Raw genomic sequence first — 21,322 nt, 5'->3', positions numbered from 1 at the left:
ACAAATCATCAAAATTAACATCATCAATAATGTACAGATGTCATGTGCCTTTAGCTGTGATCCTCCAATGAAACACAGTGCCCCATGTAGTGCTCCATTGGCAATACATAACCTGAATCTATCATGACAAAACATCAGATATAAGTCCAGGAACAAACTGATCAATAAAATAATTGGTCTCTACTCTTCAAAAATGTCAGGGTCAAGAAAGATTGAGAAACTTTAAAGAGGTTAAAAAGACATGGCAACTAAATGAAATGTGTGACCCTATAGTGGATCCTGTAATGGGGGAAATTACCACATAGGACATTACTGGGACAGTACACAAAACTTACTGGATGACAGATCGGAATACTGTATTAGTATTAAATTTCCTGAATTTGGTCATATAATAACCTTATCTGTAATAAATACACACCAAAGTATTAAGGGGTGAAAGGGACATTACGTATATAACCTATTCTCAAACCACTAAAAAAAAACACTGTGTATATATGTACAAGGGGCAAAGGAAGACAGAGAAAGCAAATGTGGCAAAATGTTAAAAATTAGTGAATCTGGGTTTGAGCACATAAAAGTTCTTTGTACTATTTCTGCAACTTTTCTGTAAGTATGAAGTTATTTCAGAGTTTAATTAAAAAAGCAATTGCCCAAAACCAACCACCCTTACAACAAAATCAACACACACACACTTTCTTCCTAAAGTACAGTATTTTTTTAATATGCCTTTTTGCAAAAAAAAATGAGCCTTACCTTATGAGGTGTAAGTTTTTTTTTGTTTTTTTTTTAAATTAACATGAAATACAAACACAAATTTTTAAAGTGTGAAGCTGCAAACAACAGGCAAGTTCACATTTCAATTAATGTGAACAACTGAAAAAGGGTGTAGGGCAACTGTTAATCTCTTACAAGTTAGAAAATCCTTTTCTTAAATACGTTTACATATAAAGTCAGGTCCTTCCAACTTAATGACAAGGGTGTAAGGTAATTTTTAAATATCTTCCAAGTTAGAAAATCCTTCTTTCTTAAATAAGTTTTCATATAAAGCCAAGTCCTTGTGACTTAACGACGGTTTTACAGTCTTAAGTGACTTTAGAAAGTGCTCTTGTTTCACTGTGGTTGTATCTAGTCCGTTTTCTTGCAGAGCCAGCAAAGCAGCCTATTAAGACACAAGGAATAGAAAACAATTTCTTTTCTTTTTTCACAATACTTTAAACTCTGAATGCAAAATCTCAGCATCACTTCATTGGATCCTAATATTTATGCTGCTAAAAGTTAAATAATACACTTTGTAGACCATAACCTCTTTTACATTAATGGGAAAAAAGAAAGCCTTCAAGGGGAAGAACAACTTGCTTTTTGTAGATTAATATATATGTTATGAACCCATATGTATTTTTAAAGATGAGAATATCTTCTTGATCCTGAAGTAGGAAAGACCCATCTTTAGCCAGCGCTGATCATAAAGGAATAGATCAAACACATACCCTATGGCCCAGCAATTCTGCTTGTAGCTGAATATGTTTACAAATAGACATAAGTAGACATGTGAACTAAGAAACATGTACAAGACTGTTCACAGCAGCATAACTCATAACAGTAAAAAAGTAGAAACCTAGATACTCCAAAATAAAAGAATGGATAAACAAATGTAGAATATTAATAGAATATTATAAACTACGCTACACAAAAAACTACGGACAAATTTCTTTTTGGGTTAAAGAACCAGACAGAAAATAATATACACCACATGCTTCCATTCATATAAAGTTCAAAAGCAGACAAACTAATCCCCACTGTTGGAAGTCAGGAGAGAGGTTCCCTTTTGTGTTTTTTCTTTTTTTTTCCTTGACAGTTGCTCTGTCACCCAGGCAGAAAGGACAGTAACAATCTTGGCTCACTGTGGCCTTGACCTCCAGGCTCAAGTGATCCTCCCACCTCAGCCTCCTGAGTACAATTTAAAAAAAAAATTTTTTTTTTTTTTGAGAGAGTCTTACTCCGTCGCCAGGCTGGAGTGCAGTGGCGCAATCTCGGCTCACTGCAGCCTCCACCTCCTGGGTTCAAGCAATTCTCCTGCGTCAGCCTCCTGAATAGCTGGGACTACAGGTACGTGCCACCAAGCCCAGCTAATTTTTCGTAATTTCAGTAGCGATGGGGTTTCACCATGTTGGCCACGATGGTCTCGATCTCTTAACCTCGTGACCTGCCCACCTCAGCCTCCCAAAGTGCTGGGATTACAGGCGTGTGCCACCACACCCAGCTTAAAAAATTTTTGTAGAGACAGGGTCTCTCCATGTTGCCCAGGCTGGTCTCAACTCCTGGGCTGAGGCAATCCTCTGACCTTGGTCCCAGCAAAGTGCTGGGATTACAGGCATGAGTCACTAAGACCAGTCAATAGTTCCCTTTTGGAAGAAGGTAGGTGACGGAGGTTGGGAAAGGGCCCAAAGGAAGATTCTGGGGTGTTAATAATGTTCTATTTCTTGATATAAGTAGTAATTGTAAAAATGTGATCACTTTATGTTAATTCACTGAACTATAACCTTATGATCTGTCATTTTCCTGAATGTAATATTTAGTAAAATTTTATGAAAAAGGTTATCTTAAAGTGGCTTACAGTGTGTCCTGGCCATTGTCTATTCCTTCAGCTTTTTTTAAGAGACAAGGTCTTATTCCTTCACTCAGGCTGGAGTACAGTGGCAGGATCTCAGCTTACTGCAACCTCTGCTTCCCAGGTTCAAGTGATCCTCCCATCTCCACCTCCCAAGTAGCTGGGACTATAGGTGTGTACCACCACACTCAACTAATTTTTTTATTTTCTAGAGATGGAGTCTTACTGTATTGCCCAGGCTGATCTTGAACTCCTGGGCTCAAGCAATCCTCTCGTCTTGACCTCCCAAAGTGCTGGGATTATAGACTCTAGTCACCATGTCTAGCCCACTTCTTCAGCTTTATTTCTTGTGATTCTCCACTCTAAGATTCAGTAATGTCACACCATCTCTTACCTTCAATTCTTTGCACATTTTATTCTCTCCACCTCAATCATTCCCCCTTCCCTACTTAGCTGGCTAACTCCTGATTCGTCCTTTCAATTTTAGTTTATATATCTCCTTTCTCCGAAAGCCTTCTCTGATGTGCCAAATCCCTGGGCTGGTGTCTTTCCTAGGTGCTCCCACAGTACCCTAAACTTCCCCAACTCAATACATATTTTCAACTGCCAATTCAGTATTATGATTTGCCTCTCTACACTACTTACAATAAACCGCATGAGGGATGGGGCCATATCTGTCTGTTTCACATCACATGGTATCACACAGGCTTTTAGTTAATACTGCTGAGTGAATGAAGATTTGAAAAGATAAATGTTTTGAACCACAAATTTCTTCACCGATTAACTTACTTCTGTACAGAGGTTTCTAAGATCAGCTCCAGAAAAAAAACAGGTTTCTGCTGCTAGGTTTTCTAAGGAGACATCAGGTCCTAATGGCATGGTTTTTGTACAAACTTTTAAAATAGAAAGCCTGCCCTGGAACAAAATAAAAAACAATATATTTTAAATTTTATAACACATGCTTGACACAATGATTTATTATTATTTTTTTCTTTTTTTTACTGTCACTCTTAGGTTATGCTTAAGTTACTCACAATGATTTATTAAAACATTTTTACTTTGGGTTTTCTTTCACATAACAGACAAAGCATATACAGGGGTTAGAAAGACTAAGTTATCAATGGCCCATATGACAGTAGTAAAAATAATGACATCATGAAAAGCTTATGACTCTCTTTTTTTTTTTTTGAGATGGAGTCTCGCTCTGTCACCCAGGCTAGGGTACAGTGGCATGACCTTGGCTCCCTGCAACCTTCACCTCCCAGGTTTAAGCAACTCTCCTGCCTCAGCCTCCCGAGTAGCTGGGATTACAGGTGCCCGCCACCATGTCCAGCTAATTTTTGTATTTTTAGTAGAGACAGGGTTTCACCATGTTGGCCAGGCTAGTCTCCAACTCCTGACCTCAGGTGATCTGCCCACCTTGGCCTCCCAAAGTGCTAGGCGTACAGGTGTGAGCCAACATGCCTGGCTGAATCTCTCTTTTGGGTACAAATAATAATATTAGACATGGCTTAAGAAGCAAATACATGAATTAACAGATACAACTTAAAGGTATAATAGACATTAAATTTTTTTTTTTTGAGACGGAGTTTTGCTGTTGTTACCCAGACTGGAGTGCAATGGCACGATCTCGGCTCACCACAACCTCCGCATCCTGGGTTCAAGCAATTCTCCTGCCTCAGCCTCCCGAGTAGCTGGGACTACAGGCACACACCACCATGCCCAGCTAATTTTTGTATTTTTAGTAGAGACAGGGTTTCACCTTGTTGACCAGGATGGTCTCGATCTCTTGACCTCGTGATCCACCCGCCTTGGCTTCCCAAAGTGCTGGGATTACAGGCATGAGCCACCACGCCTGGCCTGACGTTAAATTTTATTTTTCTATCCCTTCAAGACTTAATAAAAGCTCAAAGAACAAAAAATTTCACTCTGTGTCTTTACCCTTCCTTTCAGTGGCTCTGGATGTTAGGAAAACAATTTACTGGTTGACCATGATACATTACATAATCTCTGTAATCTCAGATTTCTGCACTGTACTGTTAAGAATGCTGACACAGATAATCTTCAAAGCCCTTTTAACACTTTAGGATTCTTCCACTCTAGTTGCAAAATAATGCTGAGTAGACTTAGTATTTACAGTCTGTCACAACATAAAATAACTATCTTACATTTAGGCTTCTGTTTCTCTGTGAACAGGACCAGAATATCCAGCAAAGGCAGATCAAAATTATGATGTTATGAAAGGCCCCCAGGCAAGGAAGAAGGCAGAACTCAGTGTGAGTGGAACACCATGGACAGCTATATCCAGGTTGGAATTCGATTCTGCTGAGCACACAGAGTAAATGTGTACAATGATTACCTTGTGATCTGGAGGAGGGATATAGATGATCTTATCTAATCTTCCAGGTCGTAACAAAGCAGCATCTAACACATCAGGTCTATTTGTTGCTGCAACAATCATGATACTTCGGTTAAAAACGTCTTGAAACTCTAAGGGCAAACACACAACACAAAGTAATGTCAATCAGTTGTTAAGTTTTTTAAAATTATAAATCAGAAGATCTATTTGAATTCAAATTGCGATATGCTTTTCTTGGGACCAGAATCCTTACATCCCCTTTCCAGAGGATTTCCCTTTCCAGCATTCAAGAGATCCCAGAAAGAAATCCAAAGAACTACTTTGTGTACATGGCTAAGGAAGTAGCTGAGACATTTCTCCATATGAGAACCTATGAAAAACCTTATCCCAAAGGAGAGAACACCCATCTAGTGACCTGAGAGAACCTGAGCCTCCAATGAATGATTACAACTTAAACAGACTACTTGAAAACACAGATACATATAACCAACAGGTGGAGATGTATGGCTATAGAAAGTCTTGACTCTCATATCTCAAAAGAGGGAGATTTATTCTACTTTTTATTTTTCTTTGAAATAATGACAAATCCTGGACAAAGAAATACCTAAACAGAGAAAGGCTACCATATACTAAGCATTCAATCATTTGTTGAATAATCAGGCAGCTATCCAGTGACATAATCCCTCAAAGTACAAAGTTCCCTATATTTACAAGTATTTTAGCAGATGCTGGGTGAATACCTGTCAGATGTTATAGAAGGAATTCCTGCATTATGAAATGATTTGATTAGATAAGTACCTCTTAATTCTAGTATGACATGTTCCTAAAAAGTGTATACAACAATTCCATGCAAAGATTTTTTTAAATAGGAAATGAATGAGAACAAGAGAGAAATAAAAGGTATAGGGGATAATTTAAAGCTACCAAGATCTATCTGGAGAAGAGACACAGAAAGAGAGGGAGAGAACTTTCCAAAGGCCATTTTAATTCATTAAAACCAAGGAAACCCATTCCTCAAGAAAAGTGGAAATTTTTCATTACTAAGATTATTGGAAATAATAATCTTTGTTTCTCGTTCATTCATTCACTCATTCAGAGATGGGGCCTTGCTATGTTGGCCAGGCTAGTCTCAAACTCCTGGCCTCAAACAATCCTCCTACCTTGGCCTCCCAAAGTGCTGGGATTACAGGCATGTGCTACTGTGCACAGCCTAGATAAAAATTTTTAGAAAGAAATGAATACTGGTTTCTTAGAACATGGAAACAAGAATAAACTCCCTTCTCTATTAGCAGTAAGTAAAATTATATTTCTCATTCTGTTTAAGATCTTTTTTTTTTTTTTTTTTTTTTTTGAGATGGAGTTTCACTGTTGTTACCCAGACTGGAGTGCAATGGCACGATCTCAGCTCACCGTAACCTCTGCCTTCTGGGTTCAAGCAATTCTCCTACCTCAGCCTCCTGAGTAGCTGGGACTACAGGGGTGCACCACCATGCCCAGCTAATTTTTCTATTTTTAGTAGAGACAGGGTTTCACCTTGTTGACCAGGACGGTCTCAATCTCTTGACCTCGTGATCCACCCGCCTCGGCCTCCCAAAGTGCTGCGATTATAGGCGTGAGCCACTGCACCCGGCCTAAGATAATTTTTTATAAAATGTACCTCACCTTTCCTAGCCAAAGCACAATTTTTATTACTTCTAAAAGTCCAAACAAAGTCAAAATGAAATTATATAAATCGTTCTATGAGATGAATTCAGCATAGGAAAAGCTATAGCACATATGCATTCTATTTAATGTTGGCCTGGATTTTAGGTGCATTCTGGCTAATAAATACCTCTTCATTTTTCAGCTCCTTGTATTTACCCTGTTGACTTGATTTATTTCCTCTTCTCTCTATTGTCTTAAGTCCAACACCATCTAATTCATTCAGGAGAACAGAAAGAACTCGTTCTTGAACATCACATCCTGTCTTGCTGGTTGAGCGAGCTCCCAAAATTGAATCAATTTCATCCAAAAACACAATTGCTGGAGTGCTTGCTCTTGCTTGTCGAAATATCTTTTGTTAGGAAAAAATATTAAAAAGCATTATGTTATACATTAGTTATATGAATGTATGCTCTCTATATAACTATTCATAAAATATTTTTTTAAGACAGAGCCTTGCTCTGACACTCAGTTTGAAGTGCAGTGGTGCAATCTCAGCTTACTGCAACCTCTGCCTCCCAGGCTCAAGCAATTCCTGTGACTCAGCCTTCCGAGTAGCTGATATGACAGGTGTACACCACCATGCGCACCTAATTTTTCTGTATTTTTAGTAGGGATGGGGTTTCACCGTGTTGGCCAGGCTGGTCTTGAACTCCTGGCCTAAAGTGATTCACCCGCCTTGGCCTCCCAAGTGCTGGGATTACAGCTGGGAGCCCTACCACACCTACCCACTATTTATAATTTTTTAAATATATTTTAAAAAGATTCTAAATGTCTAGGAATTGGGAAACGAGTAAACAGAACAAGAAACAATGGAGTATTTGAGTTAAAAATCATATTTTCAAAGAATAATTAATACTATGTAATTTCAAAAGTGGTAGTATTAAGTTTAAAAGGCAGGAGAAAGCTATAGATACATAAAACCTACCCTTGATTTAAAACAGAAAAAAAGGAAATTCACCAGAATGTTAACGGTAGGTAGAAACATTATGAAGGACTTCATATTTACACTTTCCTATATTTTCTAACTTTTCAATAAACATGTATAACATTTTTTAACTGGAAAATACCCAAGTAATATTTTTTAAAAGTAAAGTTTGTCCACAAGACATGAAATAAAAATTCAATAGTAAATTTAAACATATGGGGAAATAAACAAACCTGAGACAAGACTTTTTCTGAATCTCCAACAAATGGTGAAAAGAGATCAGCTCCACTCACTGAAACAAAAGAGCAGTGACAGCTTGTGGCCAGGGCCCTCACCAGAGTGGTTTTAGCACATCCAGGGGGCCCATAGAGAAGAACTCCCTTTGGTTGTGTCAGGCCCATCCTAACAAATTCCTTAGGGAATTTCAGAGGCCACTCAATGCTCTGAAAGTATACAAAAAGAGTTGTTTTAGTATAATAATAAAATGGCAAATCATCTAGAAAATTCACTTGTTCATTCAACAATTCTCAGGCTCCTATTATGAGCTGGAAACGGTCCATACTCCACACTGCAGAGAGCGTATAACTGCGTCAGGTGATAAAAATCCTTCGATGATTTACCATTAGAACTAGAATAAAATCCAAATCTAGACTTCTTACTCACCACAGCTGACAAGGCCTTTTATCATCTATCTATCAAACACCTGGTTTGTTCCCATCTCAGGGCCTTTCCTTGCTTTTCTCGCTGCCCTAATGTTCCCCTGAGATCTTCGTGTGGCTATTCCTCATCACTCAGGTCTCAGCGCAGGTGTCAATTCCTTGGATAGGTCTTTCCTAACCACCTGGTTAAAGCAGAACCCCCTCCTCCTATTCACTCTCTATGCTACTGACCAGCCTTTACTTTTAAAGCACTTGTTCACTATTATTGTTTTTCCATGTTGAAGGGTTGTCATTCTGCTCTGCTAGAATGTAAGTGAAGCTCACCTCAAAATCCCCAGCACCTAGAAGGCCACCTACCCAAAGGAGGCACTCAATAACTGTAAACTGAATAGTTGAATGAGTCCTCATTGCCTTTAAGGTAAATGGTTTTTAGTAATTATCTTAATCATCATTTTACAGATGCAAAAACTAAGGCTTTAAAAAAGTTAAATAATTTGCCCAGGTCTTACTGCTAATGAGGTGGCAGAACCAATTCTAACCCCAGGCAATGTAATCAAGAGCACCAGCAAGAAGCAACCTCCTTCAAAGTGCAGGTAGCAGTCAGAATACAACAGGCCTTGAAAGCTTTAGTCTATACTGAGAAAGCAGTATGGAGAATGGACTGGAAGAAAATGAAACTAGAGGCAGGGAGACCAGTTAGAAGTTTCTTGCAATGATTCAGCCTACAAAAACAGTGAGGCTGTAGTGTCACAAGCAGTGAAGATGATGTGGAAGGGATAGATATTTGAAACCTAAAACAGAATTGTACTTTACATAGGGACAAAGTTCTAATGCTATGCCTTTAGGAGACAGATTTCTGATTTAGGGGATGGGTTATAAATTCTGGCTGTTATTCATTAAGGTAGGGAATCTAGGTGTGAGGGCAGAGCTGACTCGCTTAACTTTGGACATGCTTAGTTTGGCATCCCTGGGGTTATCCAGTAGACAGGCAGTGAAGTAGTTCTGATGATCAGAAGAAATATCTACTCTAGATAATACAGATTTCTGAGTCAACCGTTTTCAGGGGTTGATGCTGTGGACATCAACATCAACATAAAATCACCCACAGCTCCAACACTCAGGGACCCTCTTGAAACACTAACATTTAAAGGCGGGGAGAGGGAGGAAAAAGAAACGCAGGAAAGCTTAATGTTTCAAAGCTAAGGAAACAGAGTGCTTCCACAGGAAGGTGTGGCTAATTTCTCTCATGCATCTTGTGAAGATTAAATGAGACAATGCATAAAAAATATTAGTGCATATTATACATGCTCTTATCCATGGACTCAAATATTCTAGGGTTCACTGGAGACAGAGCTCCTGGCTAAGATGAATAAATCCTTACTTATGTATCAGTCTGTTTTATGTGTAGTTAGAGAAACCTAGTTCATTAAGGCAGGATCACATATAGGTGAATTGGCGAAATCCATTTCTGAAACGAATGCAGAAATTGAGAAGATCTGAAGAGCTGCGTCCCACAGCCTCCACTGTAAAATCCACTATCAGGTAGCCATGTTGTTCATTTCAATCTTGTGCTTTTACTACTCCCTGTACTGCATCCATTTAATGTCTTTTAGATCAGAGATCTAGGCAAATTAAGGCCTTCCACCTATATTTGGTACAGCCCAAACAGAATAGTTTCGACTTTTTAAATGGTTGAAAAAAAATCAAGAGTATTTTCTGACATGTGAAAATTGTGTAATTTCAGTATCCATAAATTTTATCAGAATACAGTTACTCATGTACATATGGTCTACAGCTGCTCTTGTGCTACAATGGCAGAACTGAGTGGTTGTGACAGAGACTATGAATCACAAAGCTTAAAACATTTACTATGTGGCTTACTCTACAGAAAATCTGTTGACCCCTGTGTTTTAGATCAAAAAAAAAAAAATTTTTTTTTTTTTAGACAGTCACCCTCTGTCCCAGGCTAGAGTGCAGTGGTGTGCAACCTCCGCCTCCTGGGTTTAAGTGATTCTTCTGCCTTAGTCTTCCAAGTAGCTGGGATTACAAGCTTGCACTACCACACCCAGCTAATTTTTGTATTTTAGTAGAGATGGGGTTTCACCATGTTGGCCAGGCTGGTCTTGAACTCCTGACCTCATGATCGGTCTGCCTCGGCCTCCGAAAGTGCTGGGATTACAGGCATGAGCCACTGTGCCTAGCCTATAAGTTGGTTTTTTGTTGTTTTTTCAAAGACACAGGATCTTGCTCTTACAAGGCTGCAATACAGTGGTACAATCATGGCTCACTGTAGCCTTGATCTCCTGGGGTCAAGGCTCAAGTGATCCTCTGAGTTGGTAGGACCACAAGCACATGCCACCACACCTAGCTAATTAAAAAAATTTTTTTGTAGGCCAAGCACTGTGGCTCATGCCTGTAAGCACTCCCTGGGGAGTCTTACTATGTTGCCCAGTCTGGTCTTGAACTCTTGACCTCAAGAGAGTCTCCTACCTCAGCCTTCTGAAGTGCTAAGGCTACAGGTTATAAACCATTTTTTTTTTCAGACAGGGTTTGGCTCTGTCACCCAGGCTGGAGTGCAGTGGCGGGATCTTGACTCACTGCAACCTCCACCTCCCAGGTTCAAGTGATTATCCTGCCTCAGTCTCCTGAGTAGCTAAGATGACAGGCACCTGCCAGCATGCCCAGTTAATTTTTGTGTTTTTTTTTGAGACAGAGTCTTACTCTGTCACCAGGCTGGAGTGCAGTGGCGCAATCTCAGATCACTGCAACCTCCGCCTGGGTTCAGGCAATTCTCCTGCCTCAGCCTCCCGAGTAGCTGGGACCACAGGCACGTGCCACCACACCCAGCTAATTTTTGTATTTTTAGTAGATAGGGGGTTTCACCATGTTGGCCAGGCTGGTCTTGAACTCCCAACCTCAGGTGATCCACCCACCTCGGCCTCCCAAAATGCTGGAATTACAGGTACAAACCACTGAACCTAGCCTTAGGTTATAAACTCTTTTTATTCTTTTAAATAGAGACAAGGGGCTTGTTATGTTGCCCAGGTTGGTTTTGAACTCCTGAACTCAAGCAATCCTCCTCCCTTGGCCTCCCAAAGTGCTGGGATTACAGGCATGAGCCACCACACCCAGCCTTAGGTTATAACCTCTTTAAAGCAAAAACAAAAAGAGGGTTGAGATGGGAAATTATGAAAAAAACAGTTTAGACATCCGGAGGACTTGAATTAAATAAGGACTGAAAAGCAATCATTGGATTTAGATGTTAGGATCACATTAGTGATAGGAGCAAGAGCAGTTTCAGTGCAGTATGTTGTTATCATAAATGCACATAATATTAATCTGTAATATCCTACTGGCTTAAGCAGATTATCTGTTTTACCTGCTGTAACTTCAGTTTTACATCTTCAAGGCCACCAATCTGCTCCCAGTCAACAGGCTTGATATCCATCAATCCAATGACGCTTCGAAATGATGAGGGTTGAATATTTTTAAAAGTTTCAAGGAAGTCTGTTTCATCAATCACAGGACTGTCCTGGTTCTGAAGAAATACACCCAAAAAAGCAAAATTAAACCAAAAACTGGGTTGGTCTTTTTTTATAGCACAATTAATTTTTTTTCATCTTCTTTTGGATTTGTAAAGTTATTCTGTTATTATAAAAACAATTTATACACATAGTACAAAGAATTAAATGTCTCCTGTCAGAATTCATCCCCCAAAGATGTCAACAATTTCTTGTGTATTCTTCCAGTATGTTAAGATAAAAAGCACATATATATATCCTTTTAAACAGACACACAAATGGGACCATACTATACATATCTATCTGTACTTTTCTTCTTTCACCTATCTTAGAGATCTTTTCCTGTCAACTAATATAGTTCTACATCACTCTTTTTGACAATTTCATAATAGACTATCAAATTTACCCCAACTACACCTTTCTGACAAACATTAGGTCATCTCCTGTCTTTTGATATTAACAAGAAAGCTGCAACTGAAAAAGTATTTGTGCTTATGTTCAAGTATTTATTTGTTTATTTTGAGGCAGGTCTCACTCTGTTGCCCAGGCTGGAATGCAGTGAGCTCACTGTAGTCTCCCAGGCTCAAGTAATCTTTGCACTTCACCCTCCAGAGTAGCTGAAACTATTGTGTGTGCCACCATACCTGGCTAATTAAAACAATTCTTTTTTTTGTAGAGACAGGGTCTCCCTATGTTGCCCAGGCTGGTCTGGAACTCTGGGCTTGAGCAATGCTCCCATCTCAGTCTCCCAAAGTGCTGGGATTACAGGCATGAGCCACCATGCTCAAATTCATGTTCAAGTATTTTAAGTAATAATTTCCTCAAAGTAGAATTACTGGGTTTACAAGTACACACATATACAATTTTGACAGCTATTACCAAATTGTCCTCAAAGGAAGCTGCATCAGTTTATTCTCCTTCGATAATACGAGGCTTTGTTCTCTCCACACCTCTTCAATACTGGACTTTACCAAACTCTTTTCTTTTTCTTGGTGGAGTCTCACTCTGTACCCAGGCTGGAGTGCAGTGCAGTGATCTTGGCTCCCGGCAGCCTCCACCTCCTGGGTTCAAGTGATTCTTGTGCCTCAGCCTCCCAAGTAGCTGGGATTTACAGGCATGCAAAACCACACCCAGCTAATTTTTGTCTTTTTAGTAAAGACGGGGTTTCCCCATGTTGGTCAGGCTAGTCTCAAACTCCTGACCTCAAGTAACCCACCCATCTCGGTCTCTCAAAGTGTTGGGATTACAGGCGTGAGCCACCCGGCCCATTACCAAACTCTTAAAATGTCTGCTAATATGACAGGAAGAACTGATACTCATTCATTACTATGTGAACTAAATTTCTTCAGAATGAGGTAGAGGGAATATTGTAATTAGAAAAGTCAGCTTTTTTGCAATCATGATAGTAAAGGCTGTTTTGAGCAAGAACTGGAGGCTACATTGCAGAGAGTAAAAATTTATTTATTTATGAGACAGAGTGTTGCTCTGCTGCCCAGGCTGGAGTGCAGTGGCATTGAGGCAACAGCTCACAGAGCCTCAAATACCTGGGCTCAAGTGATCCTCCTGTCTCAGCCTCCTGAGCAGCTGGGACTATGGGTGTAAGCCACTGTGTCCAACCTGGAAGTCTGATGAGGAGCAGGATATCTCAAAGTATCTCCCCACAGATTTCTTATTACTGGCAAAGGGAAAAATAGCAGTTACACAGTGGAGAAATTACCCACTGCCTGAACTAGTCGATAAAAATTAGCATCACCAGTGAGGAGCCAATGAACGCTCTGTACCTCTACATGTGAGGCTCTAAGGATAAAACACTATACATGACCATAGTGTGGTTACATATGCGAACACTGCTGTTCTTAGGAAATAGACATTAAAATGTTAAGGGACAAAGTGTCATGATACATGCAACCCATTTTCTCCAATGGTCCAAAATAGATAAATACTATCTGCATATAAATACATACACACAGAGATGAGAGAGAGAAAAGAAGAAGAGGGGAGCAAGAAAGAGCAAAAGAGAGTGATAAGGCTGTTTTGGCAAAATGTAAAAAATTGGTGAATTTGGATGAAGGGTTTAGTGGAAGTTCTTTGTAACTATCTTGCAACTATCCTATTAGTTTTAAATTATTTCAAAATAAAGACAATTTTAAAAGAAATCAAGATTGAAGATTTTTCATGTTTACTGGCATTCCTTTTTTTATCAACTACCTATTCATATCCTAATACCCATTTTCTCTTGGACTATGGTCTTTTCTTAATGATTTGTAGAAGTTCCTTCCATTACCAAAGAAATTGGACTAAAAGTATTTTTCCTAGTCTGACTTTATAGTATTGTTTTGCCATCCCCAAATGGTCAAATCAGCAAATAATTTACTTTTTGGTTATTGGGGTTATATTATGCCTAGAAAAGTCGTCTTCATTCTCAGGTTATATTTGGAAACTCTTTACACTCTCCTTGATCATTCTAGTGAAGCACATAAAGTCCTGACAGTTTCATTAAAAATATCTGTACTGTATTTATTAACGTATTTGCCCTCTTATATCCAATTCTAAATATTTAGTTGTCCACAAATTCCCATTTTCAAAAACAAACTATCTTCTCTTATTTTTGTAAACTGATGTAAGTAAATCTTATGTATAGAGCTATTCTGTATAGTATTCTCCCAGAAGTGTTCACAATTGTCATTTCTGGGAAGTGAGATTTCAAGCAGGCAGGTCTTTATAATTTTCTATCTTAATTTCTCATGAATAACACTATTATATAGTTTTAAAAAACAGCCTTTTTAACTGGCTGACAGTATTAGATATTAGGTATCTGATGTCCAAATACAAACTAATTTTTAGGTAACACCAACTAATATTTGAAAATCTCATTTATAGTTCAAGATCATGTGTGTACAATTATTTTACTTGATTCTTTGGGCAAATACATTCTCTCCCCTCTGTGTATGTTTTAGTGTTTGAGAAACTACATTTTTTTTTTTTTTGAGATGGAGTCTCATTGTGTCGCCCAGGCTAGAGTGCAACAGCACGATCTTGGCTCACTGTAATCTCTGCCTCCCAAGTTCAAGCGATTTTCCTGCCTCAGCCTCCTGAGTAGCTGGGATTACAGGCATGCATCACCTCGCCTGGCTAATTTTTGTATCTTTAGTAGAGACGGGATTTCACCATGTTGGCCAGGCTGGTCTTGAACTCCTAATCTCATGATTCACCCACCTAGGCCTCCCAAAGTGCTGGGATTATAGGCGTGAGCCACTGCACCCAGCCGAGAAACTACGTCTCTAATCCTTTATACTTCACAAAAAGTTTAACAAACTGTAAGGTATCCCTTATCTGTATTGGCACAGATAGAGATAGCGGCAGCCCCTCAGCTGGTAGGGGAAAGAATAAAAAATGGAGCCGGTACCTTCCCAGATGTCTCTGTCCCTTCATCCTTTCTGCCTTTCTTTCTTCCACTTCCCCTGGATTGTTTATGAACTCAGCCATCACCTGTGGCAACTACACCTGAGCAGGCCCCTCCTGAAGTAGCAGTGGGCTCCACCCTGGGATGACAGCAGCTGACTGGTCCACCTAAGTCAGAGGTGCTTATGATCAAACCTGGAACTGCAAAGCAGAGGAAATCCTAAATGTAAATCTCTCTTCCCATCTCCTGGTACTCTTATTGTCTCCCTCAAATGCCATGTATTCTCAGACCTTCACACACAGAACTTTAAAACTTCAAGCAGTTTTGATCTACACCTACAAGATTAAGACTTAAAAGATCACTAGAAGATCACATAACTCTTTCTCACCTTTGGTGTAAATGTAGAAATAAAGGAAGTGAGGAAAAGTATACATTATTTAGGTAAAAAGGTTTTTCAAAATTTAGGATAATAAATCATTCTTTTGCAGTTTTCGATGAAAAGACAATTTGGATGTTACAACTGAGATTGAAAATTCTGTTTCAGAATCCTCAGTCTGCTGAAATCAGTTTTTTTTTTTCCCCCCTGAAGGGGTTTAAGGATTCAGGACTATTTATTATATACAAATACTGGATTTTCCAACCAACAGTGTTGAAAAATGTTACGTTTAATCTAATATCTTCAATATTGTTAGGAAAGGTAGTCATGAATTACAGACATGCAGGTCAAGGACAAGTTTAAATACAATTCCAGGTGCCCAATATTCTCCTAGGTTAGAAAAGCTTATTTCTCCCAATACTTATTAATAACAAAGGAAAAAAACTGTATTTTGACAATGGAGAAATCTCACAGACACCACCTTATCCAAGAAATAAAAGTTAACTTCACCAGTGATAGAACAGAAACATATCATGCGCTTCCTAACAGATGCAATGAGAAAGACACAGGATCATTTCTATTATATTCCTACCCAAAATGCAAAACCTGAATTGAATCATGAAGAAACGTTAGTCAAACCCAAACTGAGTAATATTCTACAGAACAACTGACTCTTAAAAAGTTAGGGTCATAAAAGAAAGACTGAATTGAACTATGATTCTAGATTAAGGCCTATTTAGGTTAAGTGCTGTGTCTGTGTTCATTTCCTTAGCTTGATCATTGTACTAAAGTCCTTGTTTTTCAGAAATATACACTTATGTTTTCGAGGGTAAAGGGGCATCATGGCTGCAGTATATTCTCAAATATTTCATTATATAAATGTAAATGTGTATACATACACACACAGACACACACACACACACACACACACACATATATATATAAGTAAATTCACATGAAGAGAGAATGATAAAGCAAATGTGGCAAATGTTTCATTTCGAGAATCTGGGAGAAGGGATAGGGAAATTCTTTGCACTATTTTTGTAATTTCTAAGTCTGAAATTGCCTCAAAATAAAAAAATTATTTGATTCTTCTGGGGCCACACTATTTCTTGGCTGCTCTGGGCTTAAGCACTAGGAGTTACTGCAAGAGTGGGGAACAAATTTACTCAGTAGACCTAGAGGACTCAGCCCTTTATTCCCACCCTCAATCATATACTATTTATATAGTGTTGAGATGTAAAATACATAAGCAACAGCTGTGGAAGCTATCAAATATTCTAAGAAAATGTACTTACCACTTTTGTTTAACCCCCAAATTAATCTATTACATTAATAGAAAGATTAACATCGATGTTCATACATTAAAATACTTCTTACCTTCTCACTATGAATGAGGGCATGCATGGCAGCCTCCCTACAGAGTGCTGTCAGATCAGCACCAACATAGCCAACTGTCATTTCTGCAAGAAGGCCCAAATCAACATGACTGGAAATGGGCATCCTTGAGGTAATCACTTGCAGAATTTCCTTTCTTTGTTTAAGTGTGGGAGTCCCAATGACCACCTATATGTAAATAAAAAAAGAAGTTTATTGTTTAAAATATATTATTTTTAAAGCTGATTTCATGGTGGCAGAGAGCAGAATGACAGCCAGCAGAGACTGGGAAGGGTTGGGGGTGACAGGATAAAAAGAGTACATGGGCTCATGGGTACAAACATACAGTTAGATAGAAGGAATAAGTGTAATGTTTGATGGCATAGTAGGGTGACTACAGATAACAATAATTTCTTATATATTTCAAAATAGCTACTAGAGAAAATTTGAAATATTCCCAACACTCAGATAAGAAATAACTGTTTGACGTGATGGATATCCTAACCACCCTGATTCGATAATTACACATTGTATGCATGTACCAAAATATCACATGTACCCCAAAACATGCACAATTATGTATCAATAAAAATAGATCAATTAAAAAAGAATCACTGGCCGGGCACGGTGGCTCAAGCCTGTAATCCCAGCACTTTGGGAGGCCGAGGCGGGTGGATCACGAGGTCAAAAAGATCGAGACCGTCCTGGTCAACATGGTGAAACCCCGTCTCTACTAAAAATTACAAAACATTAGCTGGGCACAGTGGCGCGTGCCTGTAATCCCAGCTACTCAGGAGGCTGAGGCAGGCGAACTGCCTGAACCCAGGGGGCGGAGGTTGCGGTGAGCCGAGATTGCGCCATTGCACTCCAGCCTGGGTAGCAAGGGCGAAACTCCGTCTCAAAAAAAAAAAAGAATCACTTCCAAAAAACTAATTATATGTGTGTGTGTATGTGCATATATATATATATATATATATATATATATATATATATATATATATATTTTTTTTTTTTTTTGAGACACAGTTTCACTGTTGCCCAGGCTGGAATGCAGCAGGGACCATCTCAGCTCACTGCAACCTCCACCTCCCTGGTTCAAGTGATTCTGGTCTGGTGTCTCAGCCTCCTGAGTAGATGGAACTACAGGGGCACACCACCATGCCCAGCTTATTTTTGTATTTTTAGTAGAGACGGGTTTTCACCATCTTGGCCAGGCTGGTCTCAAACTCCTGACCTAAAGTGATCCACCCACCTCAGCCTTCCAAAGTGCTAGGATTACAGGCGTGAGCTACTGCGTCCCACCAAAATAATATACATTTTTTATCCTGACAAACATGTATGTTAATTCAGTGAACCATTTTGGAATTAGTATTATGCACTTTCCATATACTTTTGCTTCTGAATATATGAAAATCCTAATATTACAAAGGAGTAACACTGGCTAGAAAGTTGCACAATGAAAATTCTATCTATGTCATTTAACAAGTTTTTTTTTTTTTTTTTAAAAAACAGAATCTTGCTCTGTTGCCAGGCGCCGGTGCCGGTGCAGGTGCAGTGGCCCAATCTCAGCTCACTGCAACCTCCGCCTCCAAGCTCAAGCAATTCTCCTGCCTCAGCTTCCCGAGTAGCTAGGACTACAGGCAGGAACCACCACTCCCAGCTAATTTTTGTATTTTTTAGTAGAGACGGGGTTTCACCATTGGCCTGGATGATCTCAATCTCTTGACTTCATGATCCACCCTCCTCGGCCTCCCAAAATGCTGGGATTACAGGCTTGAGCCACCGCGCCCGGCCTAGTTTTTGTTATTTTCAAGAACATACAAAGTTCTAGAAGCCAGGTTTAGACAGCTAGGTCCCTGCCCTTAAGGACACAGGTATGAGATAGCGCAAGGAAGAAATCCACTCAAGTCCTGAACTGACTAAGCTAAAAGTGTGCAATTACCATTTCTCTTTAGAATCTTATCACAAAATAGAAATATCAGTCACTAAATTTCAAACTATTCTTTAGAATTCAAAAGTCCACTTAGAACCAAAGCTTATAAAACAGGACAGTTCTGAATATTCAACTCCTGACAACTCAGGGAGCAGTTGTGGGTACTTCCTCAATTATGGGATAGGATGCTGGTATTATGACAAGGAATGAATAAATCCAGAAGAGTAATGCCTGCTTCCATTTAGTTCTTCCCTGCCTTCGCCCTTTTTATTTCAACACACTTACTTTTTGAGGCTATCCTTCTACTTTAAATTCTCATTCCAAATCTATGAGTTTAACATGCTTGGGGGCGACCAAAATTCTCTTAAGAATTAACATTACTTCCATAGAGAACAAGTATCCCCCAGAATGAAAAAAAAAAAAAAGAATTAACATTACTGATTATAGGACCTGCACAACAAAATTAATCTGTAACGTCCCCCCCCCCCAACCACTTCCCAGAACAATTTGACTCTCGGTAAATACAGGTCCTGACTCACAGAAAACGTGTTCTCTGCATTGCTAAGAGTCCCACTCCAACCTCACCGATGCCCAAACCTAAGAGGCAAATGCCTCAGGGGCAGCCAACTAGCGCCAGAAGAGGCCGAGGTCCCACGGACAGTGGGCCAACCAGCCAGGCCCATTTACCTCGCGGTCAAATCTCCCAGGTCTGCGCAGCGCTGGGTCTAGAGCGTCCGGCCGGTTGGTAGCTCCCACAACCACGACCTCGCGGTCCCCACTGGCGCCGTCCAGCAGCGTCAACACCTGGGCCACTACGCGGCTCTCCGGTGCTTGACCGCCCCGCCGGGGACACAAGGCGTCCACCTCGTCCAGGAAGAGGAGGCTGGGCCCGCGACTGGCCAGCTCCCGGGCGCGCTGGAAGACCCGCCGCACGTTCTCCTCTGTCTCCCCAGGCCGGGAACCCTGAAGCGCGGGGGCGCTGACTGCCAGCAGCTCCGCGCCCGCCTCGTGTGCCACGGCCCGTACCAGCTGGGTCTTGCCCACTCCGGGGGGCCCCGCCAGGAGCACTCCGCGGGGCACTGCTAAGCCCAGCGCCGCCAGGGTGCGGGGGTAGCGGAGCGGCAGGCGGAGGAGCTCCCGGAGCGAGTCGGCAGCCTCCGAAAGGCCCCCCAGGGGCACCTCGGACCGCGGCCGGGATTCAGATGGAGGCTCCCTGCTGAAGCCGACGCGTGTACGAGGCGTAACCAGCCCAGCGGGGTCGGGGCTGGGCGTCCCGCCGACGATGTGCAAGGCAGCCACCGGGCCCGGAGCGCCCGGTGGAGCGACCACCACGTGGCCCAGGGAAACCGGTCGGTTTCTCAGCAGCTCCTGCGCCGCCTCCAGCACCGCAGCTGTACTCGGGGCACCAGGCGCGCCTGCCCGCTCTCGCAACACCGGCCACACCGCGACGCGCCGCAGGGGCGGACAGGGCACTAGGAGAAGGTGGCTCAGGCTGAGACTCCTCCGTGATCTCGGCGCCCCGACCACCACCCCGGGGCTTGCGCACAGCGGGTCCAGCTGCACAAAGCAGTCGGCTCCGTCCCGCCGAGGCCAGGCAGTGCAGATGCAGGAGCCGCCGTCGGGCAAGGAGATCTTCACTGCAGAGCCCAAACGCGCGCCCAGGGCGTGGAAGGCGGCCGGGCCCAGGCGGCAGCGCTGGGTGCCCCGATCTCTATCGTCTAAGGGTAGCACCTTTAAGAGCGGCCCTTCGCGGAAGGGATCCGAATCCCGAGCCATTGCACCACAGATGAGCCAAGGAGAGAAAAGCCGGACAGAAAACCCCGGCCGGCAAAGAGCGGAACACCGCGCTCGCAGGCCGGAAGTAGGTGACGCACATGCGCTGGGCCCGATTGCGTAGTTGGCTGCTGAGTGAAGGCCCAACGGGCCAATGGGAACGTTAGACGACGCTCTGGCCCTTGGGTAAAATTTTTGTGTCCACTTTCGTGAAATCGAGTTTCCCACCCCAGAACTTTGCCGAGATGGTCTTCATTATAGGTGTCTGGGAGGCGGCGTAAGCTAACTTCACTAGTACACCAAAGCATGTACTTTGGTGGTACATATATCTTGGAAGTCACCGGCGTTACATTCTGTTTTCCTGGCCTCGGAACTGGAGCATCAGTACTGCCGCTGTTGGAATAGCAACCTAGAGATTTTGCTATTTTGTGAAGAAACTCCAACTATCCCTATGGGCACAGAATTTTGGGTGCTCTGGTGCAGATGTCACAGGGGACTTGGAGTAGCTGAGAATACAGCTTTGGGACCTTCGATAACCGGGGTTCCAATCTGGCAGGTCCAGGCACAGCCCTTCCTATGGAACAGCACCAGTATAGTGAGAAGAAGAAGCACAGTGTGGCACTTCAAACCCCTTGTAGAGAGGAAAGAAGGAAAACTAAGCTATCTGATGGATTTGTAGCACAC

The 21,322-nt window shown here is 41.3% G+C and overlaps 1 protein-coding gene across 3 annotated transcripts; it reads right to left on the bottom strand.

Moving 5' to 3' along the window:
* Window positions 1–692: 692 nt before the first annotated feature.
* AFG2B (AAA ATPase AFG2B) lies at window positions 693–20,719 on the bottom strand. Of its 3 annotated transcripts, none has more exons than XR_623189.5 (8): window positions 19,553–20,719; window positions 16,936–17,121; window positions 11,635–11,793; window positions 7,830–8,039; window positions 6,799–7,020; window positions 4,968–5,098; window positions 3,398–3,523; window positions 693–1,159 (listed from the first exon to the last, which is right to left on the bottom strand). XR_623189.5 is itself a non-coding variant. In XM_002753421.7 (8 exons), exons 1-8 carry the CDS (start codon window positions 20,639–20,641, stop codon window positions 992–994), a joined length of 2,262 nt encoding a protein of 753 aa, XP_002753467.1. In that variant the 5' UTR covers window positions 20,642–20,719; the 3' UTR covers window positions 693–991. The 3 variants fall into 3 exon arrangements, 2 of the variants coding, with proteins under 2 accessions (XP_002753467.1, XP_078190293.1); XM_002753421.7 differs by having other exon boundaries at window positions 6,828–7,020; XM_078334167.1 differs by lacking the exon at window positions 7,830–8,039 and having other exon boundaries at window positions 6,828–7,020.
* Between the last annotated feature and the right edge of the window lie 603 nt (window positions 20,720–21,322).

The sequence above is a fragment of the Callithrix jacchus genome, chromosome 8 (assembly GCF_049354715.1).
Source record: "Callithrix jacchus isolate 240 chromosome 8, calJac240_pri, whole genome shotgun sequence".
Classification (NCBI taxonomy): domain Eukaryota; kingdom Metazoa; phylum Chordata; class Mammalia; order Primates; family Cebidae; genus Callithrix; species Callithrix jacchus.
Note: the sequence above shows the minus strand (reverse complement) of the source record. Positions and strands in the feature narration are given on the sequence as shown.

Bases quoted from the DNA above. Each gene is read 5' to 3' on its own strand.
- AFG2B (XM_002753421.7), bottom strand. From the start codon at position 20,641: ATGGCTCGGGATTCGGATCCCTTCCGCGAAGGGCCGCTCTTAAAGGTG. The intron at 8,040-11,634 runs GTAAAACAGATA...GTATACTTTCAG, and splicing joins TAAAACTGAAGTTACAGCAG to AGCATTGAGTGGCCTCTGAA. The intron at 7,021-7,829 runs GTTTGTTTATTT...TCCTAACAAAAG, and splicing joins CAGAAAAAGTCTTGTCTCAG to ATATTTCGACAAGCAAGAGC.